The sequence below is a fragment of the Puma concolor genome, chromosome A3 (genome assembly GCF_028749965.1).
Source record: "Puma concolor isolate L17-30 chromosome A3, mPumCon1.1.hap2, whole genome shotgun sequence".
Lineage (NCBI taxonomy): Eukaryota > Metazoa > Chordata > Mammalia > Carnivora > Felidae > Puma > Puma concolor.
Window position 1 is genome coordinate 80008373 of NC_141669.1, and position 21161 is coordinate 80029533.

A 21161-nucleotide genomic window follows, 5' to 3' on the forward strand; every position below is an offset into this window, starting at 1 on the left:
CCAATGCTGGGCTTGAACCCACGAACCACAAGATCATGACCCAAGCTGAAATCAAGAGTCAGACGCTTAACCAACTTAGCCACGCAGGTGCCCCAAAACAACGACCCTCTTCATCGAAAGATCAACTCTTTCCTAGCTCTTCAGATCTCTCATCTCCTTCACCACCATCATACCTACTTCTGATCTAACAAAAGCTTCCAGTACCATCTTATTCCCCAGTCTCTTCCCATTCCCCTTCTACCCCTTATGCATAAGGTCAACACTTCTGGTCCTGAATAGATCAAATGTTACTGCCATTCAAGTCTTCTGCCACTTGTACACACCTGATTCAACCCAACATCTACCTTCTCTATTATCACAGGAAGTACATTTTTCCTATCAAATTCCTACTTATCTTTCAGACCAACTCAAATATAACTTTATTAAAAATGTTTTTGTTTTGAGAGAGAGAGAGATGGAGAGCAAGCAGGGGAGGGGCAGAGAGATAGGGAGAGAATCCCAAGCAGGCACCACATTGTCAGCACAGAGCCCAACACTGGGCTTGAATCCATGAACCATGAGATCATGACCTGAGTCAAAACCAAGAGTCGGACGCTTAACTGACTGAGCCACCCAGGTGCCCCTCGAATACAACTTAAAAGGTTTTCCACAACCCCTTATCAGAATAAACTGTTTCTACCTTGATGCTATCATAGCACAGGGTCCATACCTCCATGAGAGCAGAAATAACAATAGTACTTATTCTGAGTATTGGTCTGGTCCCTGAAACTAAGTTATTCCTTCACAGGGCAGGTTTTGTGTATTAATCATCCTTGCCTTCCTATCGCTTGGGAAGGTTCAAGATGAGCAAACACAACATTCAGTAAATCCTGGGCAAGCAGAAAGCCTAAATGCAAACTGCAATAGAGAAATGAATCCAAGATTTGGTTCCTTCAGAGAAGTACCATGAGAAAGGCTATATCAGCAACTTCTAGGTAAAATGCCAAAAATATTAGGTACCAACACACACCAAGACATGTAGTGCTGAAATGTTCTCCTTCCAGAGTTTGTTACACAGATGTGACCACTTTGTGACAATTTATAGAGCAATATTCCTTCAATTATGCACTCTTTATATGTATGTTACACTTCAATTAAAACATTTACTTTAAGAAATAAAATTTCTCTGAAGACAGTAAGTATCGAAACCTGTTGAAATGAAGATCAATACACATACCAACTCAGTGTCCCCTTGGCTAGAAAATTTTATCATATCGCCTCAACTGTGAGAAGGTAAAAAACCTGGCATGTGAATATTTATTACTTTTTAAATTGGAAAAATAAGAATACTGATTGCATTTGTTCTAAGTTACTTTATAGCTTCTTGTCAGAAAGGTATAGAATAAAGCTTCTTAAATATTGGCCTACCTTTTATCTTTATGTTTTGAAACTAAATATTAACTTTAGTAGGCAAACAAAATATACTTTAGCAAAAGAGAGACAAAATCTACTTTTCCTGAATAAGTTATTCAAATCTAAATGGTAAACAAATCAATCTACCTCTAGACCTTCATGTTTATATCACAGATGGCAACTACAGTTTTCTTCCAAAAAATTAAGTTCTTGATTTCTCATGGTTTGGATAAAAAATTAAAGCTAAAATTAAACTCAAGATTAAAAAAAAAAATCTATAAACTAGATTTCCTTTACTGAAGGCCCAGCACAATGCCTGAGAGAAAACATTCACTTAAAATACTAAATGAATGCAGTAAAAACCTAAATGCCCCTGAAGAGGAGAGTGGTTGGATAAATTACGGTTATGGTACATCCACACAATGGAGTATTATAAAGTTGTGAAAAAAAACAACAAATAAACAAACTTTTTAAAAAAGCAAAAAACAAAAACAAAAAAAGAATGAGGACAATCTTCATGAACTGTTATGGAATATTCTCCAGGGCATGTTGCTCAAGTGGGAAGAGCAAAACACAGAAGGGTATCTATAGTACGCTTCCCATAACACAAGAAAGAAAAGGATACGAGGAAATATTCATGCACCTGCTCAATTTGTGCAACAAGAAATACAGAAAGGTTAAAACAAAATGAGACTGAATACCTTCAAAGGATAGATGAAACTGGGTAGAAGGAAGGGAAATGGAGTAGAAGGAATGACGAGTGGCATTTCTCTTAGGTGATCTTTTTTTACGGTTGAGTGTCAGAACCACGATGTTTCACATGTCCAAAATGTAAATGACTGCAAATAAACAGGAGTGGTACCCAAAATACAATATAAGCAGTAATAAATGAGCTCATGTGTATTATAAATGAATGGCATAACCACACTGAAAAGAAAGTGGCTAAGAAATAAGCTAGGTAACTTTGGAAAACAGCATTTCACTCTATACTTATAAGACAAAAAGTCCTATATGAATATATGGTACCCCAACAGATTTATTTTTCACTTGGATATCGGTTAGAAATTCTGAAACTACTATCTTTATATACTGCAATTGAGCAAATAAGTAACTATATTGGGATACTAACAGCCTTTTTTTTCTTTTTTTTACTGTTGGAGACAAGTTACAAAAAAAGAAATGTAGAAACCAGAATGAACACCATTGTACTGGATTAAAATCAGAAGGATTAGTACGAACTCATGTGTTGTTGTTTTTAATATATGTGTAGACATACATATACTTTCTTGCACTGTCTACTTAGGGTATAAGTGGTGACACCATAGTAGGAATGAGCACACCAAGAGTCCATTCTTTAAAGGAACTAGAGGGTCCTCCTTGAAGAAATGACTACTTCCAGGGCTGGGGCAGAGAAAATACAAGATAAACCTGGAGTATCTTATAGCACCAGAGAATCAAAAATTACTCAAAAAATGAATAAGAACTAGATAGAAGTGCTGGTTGCACAACATTGTGAATGCACTAAATGCCAATGAAGTGTTCATTTTAATATACTTTATATTTTATGTTATGTGAATTTCACCTCAATAAATTTGGAAAAAACAAGAGGGGCATGTTGAAGGCACAAAAGCCAACTTGAAGCTCCCAATGGCCACCTCTGCAACAATTTAAACACCAAAATAATTAATGATAATAATGTATTATAGCCCACAAAACACAATAAATATCCATGAGTCCATACTCATATCAAGATACAAGAAAGAAAGAAATGATGGAGAAGTGACACCTCTTCCTTTCAGCAGAGTTCCAATTACTAAATATAGAAGAAATGACAGAAATGGAAAATCACATTTGGCAAACACCACAGTAATAATTATTGCAGACAAAAATAATCAATGGATGTTAAAATTTGTGGGCAAAAGTATGATGAGAAACAGGGTATCTGCTTAGTTTTAAAGAAGCCTCCACCAAATGCTTATTAATTACAAAGGAAAAAAAAAAAAAAAAACAGTAACTTTACAGTGGAGAAGCCAGGCAGACACCAGTTTAACCAAGTGATCAGAGTTAACATAACCAGTGGTTAAGACATTTCAGCATCATGTACCTTGTGATATGATGCACTATGAAGGATACAATGGCACTTCTGTGATATTCTTGCATTCTTGTGATAAAATGCATTACCTCAATCTAATCATGAGAAATAATCAGACAAATTCAAATTAAGGGATATTTTTAAAAATAACTAGCCAGGGCTTCAAAAGTGCCAAGAACATAAAAGAAAAGACTAAGGTAACTTCCCATCAAGGAGGAGACTAGAAAACATGACAACTGAATACAATGTGGGATCCTGGACTGGATCCTAGGATAGAAGGGCATTAGAGTAACAACAACTGGTGAAATTCCAATAAGGTTTGCAGATGTAATATTACTATATCAAAGTCAATTTGGGGTTTAGAACATTATACTCTGTGGTAATGTAAGTTGTTCATATTAGGGGGTATAAAGGAATTCTGCATACTATTTTTCAGATTTATTGGAAATCTAAAATTATTTCAAAATAAAAAGCTTAAAAAACAGTTATTATTGGGGCGCCTGGGTGGCTCAGTCGGTTAAGCGTCTGACTTCGGTTCAGGTCACGATCTCACGGTCCATGAGTTCGAGCCCTGCGTCGGGCTCTGGGCTGATGGCTCAGAGCCTGGAGCCTGCTTCCGATTCTGTGTCTCCCTCTCTCTCTGCCCCTCCCCCGTTCATGCTCTGTCTCTCTCTGTCTCAAAAATAAAATAAACGTTAAAAAAAAATTTTTTTTAAAGTTATTATTCATCAGTTTACTGTTTATTTATTGTTTTTTAGCTATCTCCTTTTATCCCCACCCCCCCCCACACACACACACACTAAAGCAGGGATTTTTCTCTGATACGTTCAGTAATATAACCCAAACCTCTAATAGTGCCTGACAAACAGAAGGCACTCAACAAACACAATTATACAATTTTGATGAGCCAAAACTATGACAGTGTACTGCAAATCCTAGACTTTCTATTAATTTCCCTTATACCCTGTTTGAAATGAGCTTTCCTATTTTGTAAAGAAACACTTAAAAAATCTAAAAAATTTTATTTACTGCTTTTATTTGCAAGTAAGACTCATAGTTTTAAATAAAATGCTTTATTTCGCCTCTATAGTTTTACACCTAACAGGATAGAACATCTGATCTTATCATGCACCCAAGTCTCTATCTTGGATGCAGCATACTGAGAATACTGGGGCCCCTAAAGCCATTCCACTGCTAGTGAGGCAGTGGTTCCATGCCAGGAGACATCCTCAGGCTGCTGGGTCCCTCCCCTCACCCAGCGCTCAGCTCTTAGAGTGGGGGTACCACTCAGAGAGAAAGTTGTCATTGTCCTCACCCCCACCTCCAGAGCCCTGGCTCAGAAATTCTGCCTCGTGGAAAAGCGGGCCACAAAATAGATGGCTCCTAATCTCCTCCCAAAGGAACTACCTTCATTTGCAATAGAGAGCTGAGGAGTTTAAACTAAGAGCTGTCTCAAAAACAGCAAAGGTTGTGGTGAAGGGAACTGGGAAAATTGTGGATCTTAAGAAGATGGAACCGAGACTGTAGGCATTGGCGGCTAGTTTGCAAGAAAGAACTAGGGAAAGGGATAGCTAGGAGGAGCATTCCTGTGGTCACGACAAATAGAAAAATCACTGAACTCAGAAACATTTCTTTAAAGGAACCACAATTTGATTAGATTAGTTTGTAGCAGAATTTATGCTCCAGTGCACTACTGTAAACAGCAGAACAATCAGCCAGCAATTAGTGTGGTGGTCACTGAAAGAGTGGAAGAGAATCCTACCAGTAATAACAGTCATCTCAGGAAGACTGTGGCATACCCAAAACTGTGTCTCCCTGAGAAACAACACACAGATTCAACCTGGTGGGGGCGAGAGGGAAGATACACTAAGATAATCCAGTCAGTAACTAAACAAATAAATAAGCAAATAAACAAGCAAATGATAACAAGCCCTAGGGGTACAGGTGGGAGAGTATCCAGTGTTGCTACATTACCCAAGATGTCCAGTTTACAACAAAAAATTATGAGACATGCAAAGAAATACATAAATATGACCCATACACCAGAAAAAAAAGCAGGCAGCATAAGACATTCCCTGTCAGTATGACTCAATGTAGGATTTAACAGGTAAATATTTCAAAGCAGCCATCATAAATATGTCCACGGAACTGAAAGAAAACTTCACTAAACAGGGAAGGTAGGACCATGTTGCATCAAATAGAGTATCAATAAAGAAACAGAAATTTTAAGAAAGAACCAAATGCAAACTCTGAGGTTGAAAAGTACAATAACACAAATAAAAAAATTCACTAGAGGCCTCAAAAGTAGATGTGAACTGGCAAAAGAAAGAATCAGCCAACTTGAAGACAGATCAGTAGAGATTATGTAAACTGAAGAAAGAGCAAAAAGGATGAAGAAAAATGAATAACCTCAGAGAAATTTGGAATACCATTAAGAATACCATCATAAAGGTACTGGGAATACCAGGAGAGAGGAGAGAAGGTAAAAAATACATATATATTCAAAGCAAATGACTGAATATCTCCCAAAGTTACTGAAAAACAGTAATCTACTCATCTAGGAAACAAGACCCAAAGACACATCATGGTAAAACTGATAAAAGTCAAACACAAGACAATCTTAAAAACCACAAAGGAAAAATAATACATCACTGATAAAGGAACCCCAAGGAGATTAACAGCTAACTTTTCAGAAGAAATACTGGAGGCTAAAGGCAGTGGGATAACACAAAGCACTTGAAAACAAAACAAAAACCTTGTCAACCAGGACTGCTAAGTCCAGCAGAGTTTTATATAAAAAAAATGACAGTAAGGAGCACCTGGGTGGCTCAGCCAGTTAAGTGTCCGACGTTGGCTCAGGTCATGATCTCATGGTTGCTGGGTCTGAGCCCTGCATCGGGCTCTGTGCTGACAGCCCAGAGCCTGGAGGCTGCCTCAAATTCTGAGTTTCCCTCTCTCTCTGCCCCTCCCCTGCTTGCACTCTCTCTCACTCTCTCTCAAAAATAAACATTTTAAAAAATTTAATAAAAACTAAAAATAAAAAATGGAGGTAAAATACACATATTCCAAGAGAAACAAAAATTGAAAACATTCATTGCTAGCAGACTTGCCTTACAAGAAATACTAAAGGAATTCATTAAGCTGAAAGCAAGTACTCCTAGACAGTAATTTAAATCCACACGAAGAGCACCAGTGATTACATAATTTTAATAGACACTGTTAAGGCATATTTTTTTCTTTCTCTTAAATGAGTTAAAAAAGAAATAGTAGGGGTGCCTGGGTGGCTGAGTTGGCTAAGTGTCCCACTTAGGCTCAGGTCATGATCCTATGGTTCATGAGTTCAAGTCCCACATTGGGCTCTGTGCTGACAGCTTAGAGCCTGAAGCCTGGTTCAGATTCTGTCTCCCTCTCTCTCTGCCCCTCTCCCACTTGAACTCTCTCTCTCAAAAAATGAATTAACATTAAAATAAATAAATAAAAAATAAAAAGAAATAGTATATCGGGGAGCCTGGGTGGCTCAGTCAGTTAATTAAGCGTGTGACTCTTGATTTTGGCTCAGGTCATGATCTCACAGTTCTTGAGATAGAGCCCTGCGTCAGGCTCCGTGCTGACAGCATGGAGCTTGTTTGGGATTCTCTCTCCCTCTCTATCTGCCCCTCCCCTGCTCACACTCTCTCACTCTCAAAATAAATCAATAAACTTTTAAAAATATATAAAAAAATAAAATAAAATAAAAATAGTATAAAATGATATGCATATAACATATTGCTGAGTCTATGACACATGGAAATGTAATATACTTGCCAATAACAGAACAAAGGAGGTGAGAATAAAGCTGTAATGTGCTAAGAAAATAACAGATGGTAAAATAATAATACTGTATTGTTGGGTTTATAATATTGACAGATGTGAAGTGTACAACAATAACAACACAAAAGGGGGGTAAAAGAGCCATATATAGGAGTAACATTTCTATATATTACTGAAATTAAGTTAGTATAAATCTGAGACAGTTTCTCTTGAGACTGTATACGATGAACCCTAGAACAACCACTAAATTTTACTCAAAATAGAATGAAAAAAGTCATTAATGAAATTAAAATGCTACATTAGAAAACATTCAATCAATGCAAAAAAAGTAAAGAAGAAAAAGAGGAACTAAAAAAATGTGAGACATATGAAAAACAAAATAATGGCAGAGGTGCCTGGATGACTTAGTCAGTTAAGCATCCGACCTCCTCACAGATCATCATCTCATGGTTTGTGAGTTAAAGCCCAATGTCAGGCTCTATGCTGACAGCTTGGAGCCTGGAGCCTGCTTCGGATTCTGTATCTCCCTCTCTCTGCCCCTCCCCCACTCGTGCTCACTCACTCTGTCTCTCTCTCTCTTAAAAATAATAAATTTTTTAAAAAAACAAAAGGAAAAAGCAAAACGATGGCAGATATAAATCAAACTATATCAATAACAGTAAACACGGATGGATAAACAGCCCAATCAAAAGGTAGGGGCACCTGGATGGCTCAGTCAGTTAAACATCTAACTCTTGATATCAGCTCAGGTCATGATCCCAGGATCATGGGATGGAGCCCATGTAGGGCTCAGCGCAGAGCATGGAGCCTGCTTGGGATTCCCCCTCTTTGCCCCTCCCCTGCTCATGCTCTCTCTAAAATAAATAAATAAACATTAAAAAAAAAAGACTCATTAAAAAAACCTAAAACAAAAGGTAGACATTGTCAGACTAGATCCAGAACATCATGATCCAATTATATATTGTTTACAGGAGACAAACTGTAGATTTAAAGACACAAATAGTTTAAAGTACAAGAATGTAATAAGGCAAAACACACAAGCAGAAACCACAGAAAAGCTGGAGTGGCCATAGTGATATCAGACAAAGCAGACTTTAAAACAAAAATGTTCCTAGAGATAAAGTGGGAATACATAAGTAAATAATATAAAATAAAACTAACATAAATATTTGAAAATAAGAGGCGCCTAAGTGGCTCACTTGGCATGATCTCACAGTTCATGGGCTCCAGCCTTGCATCAGACTGTGTTGACAGCTTGCAGCCTGGAGCCTATTTACAATTCTGTGTCTCCCTCTCTCTCTGCCCCTCCCCTGCCCATGCTATCTCTCTCTCTCTCTCTCTCTCTCTCAAAATAAATAAACTTAAAAAAATTTATTTAAAAGTAAAATAAAAAATATATGCACCCGATAACAGAACACCAAAATACATGCAGCAAAAACTAACAGAAATGAAGAGAGAAATAGATAATTCTACAATAGTTGGTGACTTCAATACTCTACTTTCAATAATGGATAGAACTAGATGGGAGGTCAACAAGGAAACAGAATGCTTGAATAGCACTATACAACAGCTGGACCTGACCGACATCTACAGAACATTCTATGCTACAACAACAGAATATACAGTTTCAAGTGCACATGGAACATTCTAGAGGATAGACCATATGCTAGGTCATTTTTAAAAACCTAAATAAATTTAAAAGGATAGAAATAATATAAAGCATGTCTTCTGACCACAGTGGAATGGAATTAGGCACCAATAACAGAAAAATCTGGGACACTTACAAGTATGAGAAAATTAAACTAGACTCTCCTCAACAACCAACTGGTGAAAGAAAAAAAATTTAAAAAGAAATCAGAAATTACTTTGAAATGAATTAAAAGCAAGACATAACATACCAAAACTTATGGGATGCAACTAAAACAGTCCTTAGAAGGAAATTTATAGCTATAAATGTCCACATCATGAAAGAAAAAAGATCACAAATCAATAATCTTGCCTTCTAAAAAGTCTTACCTGCACTAAATAAAGAAGAGCAAACTAAGCCTAAAAGAAGCAGAAGAGGGGCGCCTGGGTGGCGCAGTCGGTTAAGTGTCCGACTTCAGCCAGGTCACGATCTCACGGTCCGTGAGTTCGAGCCCCGCGTCGGGCTCTGGGCTGATGGCTCGGAGCCTGGAGCCTGTTTCCGATTCTGGGTCTCCCTCTCTCTCTGCCCCTCCCCCGTTCATGCTCTGTCTGTCCCATAAATAAATAAAAACGTTGAAAAAAAAAAAAAAAGAAGCAGAAGAAAAGGATCAAGATTAGAGTAGAAAGTAATGAAACAAAGAATAAGTAGAGAAAATCAAGAAACCAAAAGCTGGTTCTTTAAAAGATCAACAAAATCAACAAACTTTTATATAGTTTGACCAAGAAAAAAAACCTAGAACTATTAGAAAAAGAAATAAAAGAGGAGCACTTCTACTGAGCTTATAAAAGTAGAAAGAATTACAAAGAAATATTATGAACAACTGTACACCAACAAATTAGATAGCTTAAACAAAATGGACAAATTCCTAGAACAATACAACCTACAGAAATTGACTAGAGAAGAAATACACAATCTGAAAAGACCTGTAACATGTGTGAGATTCTATCAGTCATCACAAAACTACCCACAAAAAAAAGCTCAAGCCCACATGACGTCAGTGCTTATTCCACCAAACGTTCAAAGAATACTTATCTTCCACAAATAAAAGAGAACACTTCTCAAATCTCCGTAAGATCAAGACACAGATGTCAGCTCTTACACCACTCCTATTTAACACTAAAATGGAGGTTCTAGCCAGACAACTAAACAGCACAAAGAAATAAAAGGCATCCAGACTAGAAAGAAAGAAAGAAAATTATTTCTATTCACAGATGGCATGATCTTGGACACAGAAACTCCTAAGGAATCCATTATTATAACTAATAAATAGGGGTGCCTGGGTGGCTCAGTTGATTGAGCACCTGACTTCGGCTCAGGTCATGTCACAGCTTATGGGTTCGAGCCCCGCATCAGGCTCTGTGCTGACAGCTCAGAGCCTGGAGCCTGCTTCAGATTCTGTGTCTCCCTCTCTCTCTGCACCTCCCCCACTTGCGCTCTCTCTCTTTCAAAAATAAGTATTAAAAAAAAATTTTAAGGAAGAAATAAGCTCAGCAAGGTTGCAGGATTCAAGACCAATATATAAAAATTAATCGTTTTTCTATACACTTGACATGAAAATTGACAAGTAAAATTAAGAAAACTCCATTCAAAAAAAACAAAACAACTCTAGAATGCTATCAGAAAGTATACAATACCTAGGAATAAATTTAATAAAATCATAAAACTTACACTGTGGAATCATACACAAAAATTGTTGAAAAAAACTAAAGACCTAAATAAATGAAATCTTATGCTTTATGGACTGGAAGACCTAACTAACATTGCTAACATGGTAATACAACCCAATCTGATCTATAGATTCAGTGCAATCCTATCATAATCCCAGTTGACTTCTTTATACAAACTGGTAAATGGATGCTAAAATTCACATGGAATTGCAAAGGACCCAAAATAGCCAAAAAAATCCTGAAAAAGTATAGAGTAGCAGGGCTTACACTTCCCAATTTCAGAACTTACTACAATGCAACAATGATCAAGATAGGGTAGTACTAGCACAAGGAATATCAATGGAATAGAATTGAGAGTTCAGAAATAAATCCATACATCTATGATCAACTGATGTTTCAATAAGAGTACCAAGACCATTCAATGGGAAAAAGAACCCTTTGAAACAAACCGTGATAGGACAACTGGATAGCCACGCGCAAAAGAATTAAGTTGGACCTTTACTTCATACCACACACAAAAATTGACTTAAAATGGATCAAAGGATCTAACAAGTAAAATAGCAGAATTTTCATGATCTTGGATTTGGTAATGAATTTTCAGATATGACACCAGAAGCATAAGCAAGAACAATAACAACAACAAAATAGACTGAACTTCATCAAAATTTAAAACTCTTGTGCTTCACAGGACACCATCAAGAATGTGAAAGACAACCCATGGAATGGGAGATAATATTTGCAAGTCATATATCTGATAAGGAAATTGTATCTAGAATATACAAAGAACTCTTACAAATTAATAAAAAGATAAATTACCCCTTTTTAATGTAAGCAAAGGATCTTGAACTGACAATCTTCCAAAGAATATACACAAATTGCTCAAAGTATATTAAAAGATGTTGGACATCATTAGTCATCAGAGAAATGCAAATCAAAAGCACAATAAAATACCATCTCCCTACCGCTAGGATGAGAATCAAAAAGCCAGATAGGGGCGCCTGGGTGGCTCAGTCAGTTAAGCGTCTGACTCTTGATTTTGGCTCAGGTCATGATCTCATGGTTTGGGAGATGGAGCCCAGCATCAGGTTCTGTACTGACAGCAAGGAGCCTGCTTAGGATTCTCTCTCTGCCCCTCCACCAATCATGCTCTCGCTCTCCCTCTCTCAAAATAAATAAATATTTTTTTAAAAAAGCCCAATAATAAGGGTTGTCAAGAATGTGAAGAAATTGGGACCCTCCCACCCTATTGGAAGGAATGCATAATGGCCCAGCTGCTATGGAAAACAGTCTGGCAGCTCCTCAAATGATTAAATATATAGAATTATTACATGATCCAGCAATTCCACTCCTAGGCAAATACCAACAAAAATGAAAACATATGTCCATGCAGAAACATGTACATGAATGTTATATATGGAGATACAGACTGCTTGTTTGGTCTTCCCCAATTTCTGGATTGTTCCTGACCAAAGGAGAAAGTTCATTAGGAGAACCCCAGCTACAAGTGGGATGTGTAATAACTGTAGTCCCACTCTCACACCTTCTTCTTACAACTTTCCCAACCCGTCCATTCCATGTAATTAGAATTCTGCCACATTTTTAGGTAGGAATTCTGCATACCCTGCAGACCAAAGTCCATCTTTCCTCAGGCTGAGTTCCTAACATCCTCCCAAATTTATACCAATCCCATTGACCAGCTCATGTATTCTTCCAAGTGTTGAATGAAGACCTATGAAAAAATATGATAGGAACTGCACTGCATTTACCAACTAAACTTTGACAGTCTAGGAGTCCTATGTGCCAATCAAACTGAGTGTTTCATAATTCCAAGACACAAATACTTTATGCCACTTTAGAACTTTGTGGTTACACATAGAACTCCCTCCACTTGATATGCCCACTGTCTACTACTCTTCCCAGCATCACCTTCATATTTATTATTCCTCTGTGAAATGACTCAAGAATTAGTAGCCTCTGTCTCTGCTCTTCTGGGCAGCAGACCAGTAGCTAAGAGCATAATCTCTGGAATCAGCATGATTGAGTTCAAACTTCACTCTTCCACTTAAATGTATGACCTTGGCAGGTTTCTTAACCACTCTGCCTTGGTTTTCTCATCTTTTGAAAGGGTGTATAATTCTTCCCAGGGTCATTATAAGGATTAAATGAAATCATTTATAACATGTAATATGCTTCCCCAGCACTGTTCTATTACTTGTATCTCAATCTATTGATGGTATCATATTTGTGTACCTGCATCTTCCCCTAGAAGTCCCTGAGTTTAGAGGTGTTAAGTTTCTTATTTCTTTTCATATTCATAGCATTTAATACAGTGCTAGGCAGGATAGGTAGCTATGAAAGGGACCAATGAATGAAAAATAAAAACTACTAGTCCAGCAAAGTCAGTGATAATGGAAACTGTGCTTTCAATATAAAAATCAGAGCACATGGTTTATGAGTAAACTAGAATCGAGTATCTGGAATGAGGCCTGCTCTGGAAAATCCAGGCTATCTGACCACCAGAATGATCTAGAAAGTATCCAAATGTTCAGCAGCTAAACTATTATATAAATGATAACATTAAAACACAGAGGATTTTACATAACCATAACAGGAGTCCTCTATTGACACCTGAAAAAGTACGGACAAAACACTAAGAAAAACAGAGCAGAAGAGTATGCATGGAAGGATTACAGAGATGTTCAAAGAAAGATAATCAAAGACAACAGACTGTGTGTGTATCTAATACCACAGATGAAAGAATCTTTATATTTTTAAATTTTTTATTCCAAAGACAACTTAATACAAAAAGAAAATAATGCTTACAATGCCTTTACCTAAGAAACAAGATGAATGAAATGGAGATTCCAAAAATTTTAATCCTTTAAATAAGACACAGTAAGAAGAGTCAAGTTTCTCCATTACTATAACTCTGACTAGATAAGTTTCCTGATAAGAAAAAAATCCATATGTTCTCCTATGGTCAATTCTCTTATATCATAAGTAAACTTTTAAGGCCAGTAATCTGTTTTGTTCATGTCTGGGACAATTAACAGTTTGATTAAATTAACTAGTTAAAGTTCTTCCTAAGTATGTCTTCTTATGATACAATTAAAAAATGACATCTAAAATGTATATATTTGTCCACAAAGAATAAAGGTCTTCAGCAAGTTTTTCATCAATTTTTACCCCCAATAGTTCCTCTCAAAATTACAGCCCAACTCAGAAAAGGGAACTAATATACTTGCTCAAAGAACAGATCATATTTTTCACTTTAATCAGTTTACTTTATAATACATACTCACACAGATATATGCACATGTATATATACACATCTATATATACACCAGAGGAAAATTAAATAATGAATCCACCTTTTCAGTTATCCTCACACAAGTTAATAAAATACTGCCAGCAATAGGACTCTCAAAGAACCTGGTGATGATGACTACTCTAACTTGATTCTAACAAACCAAATAGATACCTCCATCCTTCTTTGACATCAACAATCCTTAGATTAACATGAGGAATGGAGACAAGTAAAAAATGTGGGTGGGAATTTACTCCAAATATTTTCTCTTCAAAAAAGCAAAGAAAGGCTAGGCGCCTGGGTGGCTCACTCAGTTGAGCCTCCGACTTCAGCTCAGGTCATGATCCAGCTAGCAGGTTATGAGTTCAAGTCCCACATCAGGCTGGGGCTCCCTGCTGTCAGTGCAGGACCCACTTAGGATCCTCTGTCCCCCTCTCTCTGCCCCTCTTCCTTTCATGCTCCCCCACATTCAGGCATACTCTCTCTCTCTCTCAAAAAAAAAATAAACATTAAAAAAAAAAAAAGCAAAGAAAGGCATTATCCCTGAATATCACTGAACAAACATCCTTCCTTAAAAGCGCAGTTCAAAAGTCTGAACACAATAAACTTAAAACTTGTTTCTAATTTTTGAATAAGAATTTATCCTCACCCACTTCATAAATTCTCTTGCCCAAAAAGCAATCTGTCAACACATGTAGTTTAAATCATTAACTACACAGCACCAAATCATTAGTATAATCAGCATGTAAATTTCATGAAGGCACTGATTGTGTCCTTTTACGTACTTTATACAACATCCAGTACAAGGAAGCTTATTAAACATTTATGATGTTTAATAAAAATAAAATGCCAAAACAAAAGTCTTTATTATTCAATTTGGCTGTCATGTATAATATAACCACTGATCAGTATCCATTTCTCCAAGTGTAATTATAAGAAATCGAAAACAAACCCTATTCAAATTAGAAATTCTCCGTCTCCTCTGTCCAAGAACATGGTTTCATTGCTGTGTCAGAAATAAACTAGCAGGCCACCAGCAGAGAACATAAAACATACAGATTGTTGGGGTATTTAACCTAAGCATTTAAGCACCATCTACAAAGCAAAAAGCCTACTACATTTCATGCACTTTTTTGGAGATATTTTCCTTACCTTTCCCATTTTGCCACGTGGTATACCAAGATAAAGTAAGGAACGAAGTGATAAATGCTAAAACAGTAGCTACAGTTCCATTTCGGAGCCTCATCTCATTTCACCATCACAATGGTTCATATGTTTATGATGGTAACCAAAACTGTTTTCTTTTAATCGTGAAGTCAACTGAATCCAGTACTCCTGGCTCTGGGCCAATAAAAACAATCAATAAGAGAGGTTCATTTCAGATGCTCTGCAGAACAAGCCTAGCAGCAACACCATTCATAATTGCTATTCAGGATGGTCTTCAGTCTTCATAGGCTGATGTCTCAGGCTTCTTTCTTCCTATTCAGGGAAAAAAAAGAAAGAAAAACTTGTTCAATAATGCAAAATATTAGTTTCTTCATTTATTATTCACCATTATAAATAGACTTTTGGTTGGGCTAAACTCTACCTACAAAGATTATCCTCACATCTAAACAACTCATTTAATATACTAGAATTATGTGGTTTTTCTCCTCCAGGAAAGAAAGTAATGGTTCAGGGCGCCTGGGTGGCTCAGTTGGTTAAGCATCTGACTTCAGCTCAGGTCATGATCTTGTGGTTCTTGAGTTCAAGCCCTGGGTCAGGCTCTGTGCTAACAGCCTGGAACCTGGAGCCTGCTTTACATGCTGTGTCTCCCTCTCGCTCTCTGCCCCTCCCCCATTCATGCTCGCTCTCGCTCGCTCTCTCTCAAGAATAAACATTAAATTTTTTTAATTAAAAAAAAAAAGTAATGGTTCATTATTTAAAGGGGGAAGTTATGAGACTTGTTAAACAAATAGTAAGCCAAAGATTCCAAGCTGATAACTCCAAAGATCACACAACAGTTCTAAGTAGCATAACTGTCGCTCTCCTTAGATTTCCTATTGCAAAGTAATAGTTAACGTTTTAAAAATATTAAGAAAAAACGACAGACTACAATATGCAAACATCAAAAAAACCTGAGCTCTAGATACAGCAACATCATTACTTATATGACTTCCAGTGTGCACTTATCTAGGCCTCGCAGTTTCATCCATAAAGTGAGAAAAAAGCCTCTCCTGGCTCCTCCTCTAGGACACACATAATGTTATAAATAACAGGTTATAGTTATTACTGCTATTTATCATAATCATGAAATAAGTGTAGTTTTTCCAGTAACTAACCTACTCCTAAGGTGTAAACTGGGAATACTCAGGCATTTAGAAAATGCAGCATCCAACCAGCGCACTGTATCACCTAGGACCATCAGTTAGCATTGTTTTAACTCAGAAAATCTGGAGATCACCACCCATCTAACAAAGCTGTTGAGAAAATCAAATTAAATCAAGTCCTTATAAGCACTTAAGCATATCACCCAGCACTTAATAGGTTCTCCATAAAAGTTAACTGTGTAAAAATAAAAACAAACAAACAAAACACTGCAGCCAGCCACTGGTTTAGTCTACTCTACGCACAGCCAGTGTCATTCCCTTGGGAGCATGTCAGGCACTCTAAGATGTGCATTGATTCCCAGTGGCCTCAAAGGCACCACAAGATGCACTTGGAAATATACTAAGGCATACTCTAGTGGGTTGAGTTAATGCACCTCCAAAAATGCCGAACAAGCCCAAGGGACAATTTCCTCAGCAAGAAAGTATGGCTGATTAAAGTGGCCATTTGTAGGCAATTCAGAAACTACCATCTGAGCTACTTTGTAAAACTGAACATTACTAGAAATCTCCACTGGTCTAGAGCATAGTACTAATGGTATCAATGATAAGACACTACAACTCACCAAGTGTTTCCTATGCATCTATTATATGCTTTAAATCTTCACAAAACCCTATGAGGGAGGCATTTTTTTAACTGAAGTATAATTGACACACACAAGGTTATATACTGTTTCAGGTTTAATGAGACAGGCATTACTAACCCTATTTTACACACAAGAGAAATGAACTCAGAGAAAGAACCCTAATTTGTAGGACTCCAAAGTTCAAGCTCTGACCTACTACCCTTTCCCTCTCAAACTAGGTGACCAGCAGCTTGGAAGAATGAAGAGAAGGGCTGGGGACACTCAAAGTCTAGAGACCCTTCCTGAGGCATTATCTTTAACTGTGTGAATTTAAAATATTTTCTATACTATAACAAATATTGATCTATTATGAAAAAAGATGAAAATTTCATAGGAAATTTCCAAATTTAAAACCTGAAACTTTAAAAGAATTTCTCACTTCCTGTAACCTTTGGCTAAGCACCCCTCCCCCCATCCCACATACACACCCAGCATGCCTTTTAACTTTCCTTGGCCAGTAGATCTCTCACTATAGTATAATATTCTAGAAGCACTGAACTCTACTTTCTTGCTTCCTATTACTATCTGAAAACAAGGAACTCCAAAGGTATTCTCACAAGTTATCAGTATTTTTTAAAACCAAAGTTATTCACCTTCTATAGTTAAGACAAATGAACGTCAAACACACCCACATTTAATGGTTTAGAATTTAAAACCTTTGTGGCATTATCTTATATCAGTAAGCACACAATGAGTTCTGATTATAAAAAGAGATATGATAACTCAGTGAATTATATAATGTAGAATTATAATCCTGGTGTGACATTATATAAAAATGCATATAACTTTCTGTTGTTATATACTTAGCCCTACCCCTACTTCAGGAAGGATTTTGTCCTGGTAAAAGATCTAAAAATATACAGGTTATTAAACATCCAATTAATAATTATGGGGAAGTAAAGAAAGACTCCTAAAATAAAGGATATTTTTAAATAGTTTTATTAAATACAAAGTAAGCCCATATGATAAAACTCAGTATAAATACGTAGAGACAGTAAAAGTAAATGACTTCTAAAATCAAAGTAGACTACAGATATACTATTAATAACGTGTGAAAAATATATGGAATATTAAATATTTGATCCAGGAAGCTATTAAGCTCTGGTTTGAAGAAGATACTTATCAATTCTACTAACAAATAAGACCTGAAATTCTGCAGGAGAAATGTAAGAGCATTTTACTCAGTAGGAATGTAGTCATACATTTTAATTAGAGTTTCCACACCAACGAAGTTTAACTGCACAGTGTAAGTGAAGACTCCACAAAAACAAAACTAATGATCTCCACGGTCTTCAACCAGAAGAGGCAGTCACAGGCTGGACAGCCAAGAGCCCTATGAATTGACCAACTGCCTAAGGCAAGAAACAAAGTGACGCCTATTCTTTATCGATGTCCACATTTGCAAAAATGTTAATCTAACACCTTAATCTCTGAGATTATTACTTAACATATCTGAATCTTGAAAAACAAAAAAGGAAGTGGCTAAAATTACTAATATCTTCTTCACCCTGACAAAGATGAATGGAACTTCAACTCTAGATCTCAAACTGAAAAGTCTGTTTTAGTTAACTTCCCTTTAAGGGCTGCAGTCCTGTATTTTATTATTAGATTCAAGAAACTGTATTTTAAAGTGTTCTCTTAAATATTCACTATGTTTTATGGGTGAGAACACTTTGCTGAACACTTGGCATATTCCCTAATAATCCCACAGACAGGACAGAGGTGCCTGAGGAATGAAAGGCAGAAGCATGAAATCCATAATGCTTCTATATAACTATAACCTATATAACTTTATACACAGTATTATGGAAAAATTAATTTATTTTAAATTTATAAAATGATTAATATTTTTCATCAATACAGCTTACATAATTTCATCATCCAGTGCGTTTTCAGATTTACAAGTGTGGGCTAAAGAAACCTCTGCCATGATAACCTGTTAATAAAACTATTTTTTTAACATTCAGAAAGACCAAACCAAAAAACGCATTATTATTTGATTCTAAATTTAGGTTCTAAATTCCAACGAACGTTGTTGTCATTATTTTTTATGAGAATTCGTCCGACGGCAAAAGCACAACAGCAAAATACATGGGAAGCATTAAAAACATACATTATGTCTGCTTATATTTCGCAATTCGGATTGTAAGCAATGAATGGGCTCCAGAGAAACACACGCTTCGAGAAATAAAAGCGGGCGCGCAAGTGGTATGACTGCCAGCTCATAAAACACGCCTTGGAGGTGTCACCTGGTACACTCTGTGCAATCACCCAGACCCAACCTAAGGGTCCCACTTGCAGCTTCCTCCTTCAGGGGGAACTGGGGCCTGAGGGGATGGGGGTACTCTTTCATACCGGACCCCCGCATCTTCACTTTGTAGAAATATTCAGTACGACAGCTGCACGCCTCCTCCGCCACGGCGGGAGCAGCCCTTGCCTCAGTCAGTGCCCGGGACCTCCTGGCCCCCGCCTCACCTGCCCCCGGCCCGGCGAAGGCGCCGACTCCGGGACCGGTGTGGGCCCTGGGACTGCCGGGTCCCGCGGGCAACTCTCCCTTCTCCCCAGTACCCCCCAAGCCCACACTTTCCTCCACTTTGCCCCAAAGTCAACGAGCCCCGCCGCGCCGGGAAACGCACCAGGCGCCCTGCCGGCCACAGAGAGAGAGCACGGCACCGAGGGTCTGTAGCAGAGGCAGCGGTGGCGCGGGGCTGACCGCGCGGCCAGGGCGTCCCGGCCCGCGCCCCGCCCCGAGGCCCAGCCCGCGCCCGGAGCCGGCCCCGCAGCAGCCTGAGACGCGCGAGCTCCGGGTCGGGCCGCGGCGCGGGCGGCTCCGTTACCAGCAGGTGGATCTTCCGCGACCCCAGCGTCTCAGAGCCCAGAAACCGGCACCGCCCCTCCATCCCGCGCCCCTCCGCGCAGCCGCCCTGCGCCCCTACCTCGAGGCAGCCCGTGCGCCGCCGCCGCCACAAGCCGCGAGCCGCAAGCCCCTCACCCGCCGCTGGCGCTGCCAGTCCTGCCGCGGCCGCCGCCAAGGCTGCTGTGGCCGCCGCTGCCGCCGCCGCCGCTGCCGGGCGCCCCGCCTCCCCAGCGCGACTCCGCCCCCGCCGCTGGAGCGCCGCGGCCGCCCCGCCCCTCGGCCCCGCCCGCGACCCCGCCAGCCATTGGCCGCCGGTGCTGCGCGCCCTCCAGTGAGCGCCCCCGCGCGGCCGAGCTGCTCGCATCAGTGGCCCGCCTGGCTGTCATTTAGGGGCGACGTCTCGCAGCCCATATAACTCTCCTGAGATCCTTTCCTCCCCCTTCATTTAATGTCACGGCGAGGTTTGGAGCGGCGTGTTGGTCTCCGGCCCCAGGCTCCGGGAGCTTGGCGTCTCCGCGCCGCCCCGCCGCCACATCTGGTTTTAATCCACCCCGGCGTGTGCAGAGGCAGCTCAGGCTGCCAACCAAGGCCCCAGGGAGCCCTCGGCCTCCGCCTGGGCTCGCGACCCGACCACCCGGGGCTGCCTCAGCCCGAGCCCCTAGCCCCAGCTGCTGTCCCGTTACCCGACCGTCCAGCCTGGGCAGCATTTCTCCGGGCGACAAGTCCCAGGGGCGGCTCCCGCCCTAATCCAAACAATAGCTTCGGAGGCCCCGTAGTTCCAGCCTCACCGTCCATCTCTGACCTTCAGGGCATCCCCAGCGACAGGCATCGCTATCCCCAATTTGCTGGGACTCAGGAAGAAGGACTAGCGTAAGCATAGGAAGGAGAAATACAAGATTTAAAGGCAGATCATTTGGGTGTTAACGCCTTTGATTTTTCCGCTTCATCACCTGTCCTGACCCTTTCTCCTGAGCCCCGTGTTCCAGTCGTTCACCATGTCAAAACGTTTGAAGTTAACTTCAGAACCAACTAGATAATCAACTATAGACAGCCTGAGCGGTCTGCCTCTGTTTTGCTTAGTATTCATAGGTACTGCGACTTGGGTTAATAGTAACTACAGTTGGGCACATCATCTTTTGGATAATACACCAAAGATGTGTTATTTTAACCGTTACAGTAATCCCAACAACAACCCTGCAAGTTAATATTTACAGGGAATTGAGAGGCCGAAGATCAAGGAGACACCCTTCTTCTTGCCAAGCTCCCAAATTCTTTTTAGAAAACAGCAATCCAAAAATTCAAAACTAAGAGGCAAACCTCAATGGTTTGTTTCCCCCAGAAAAATCCAACCCCCACC

The 21161-nt window shown here is 39.2% G+C and overlaps 1 protein-coding gene across 5 annotated transcripts in view; it reads right to left on the reverse strand.

The window, feature by feature from the left end:
- MGAT4A (alpha-1,3-mannosyl-glycoprotein 4-beta-N-acetylglucosaminyltransferase A) overlaps positions 1-20899 on the reverse strand; it is a 122553-nt gene extending 101654 nt beyond the window's left edge. The window contains exons 1-2 of one of the 5 annotated variants that reach the window (XM_086701284.1): positions 20755-20899; positions 15108-15434 (exon numbers count right to left, since the gene is read on the reverse strand). In XM_086701284.1, coding sequence (XP_086557410.1) covers positions 15108-15201 — 94 coding nt within the window. In that variant the 5' untranslated portion in view covers positions 15202-15434; positions 20755-20899. Of the gene's footprint in view, positions 1-15107; positions 15435-19583; positions 19844-19883; positions 20019-20592; positions 20719-20754 lie in introns of those variants that run through there. The other 4 variants (XM_086701285.1, XM_086701287.1, XM_086701283.1 and 1 more) reach the window with 4 other exon arrangements.
- Positions 20900-21161: the final 262 nt, after the last annotated feature.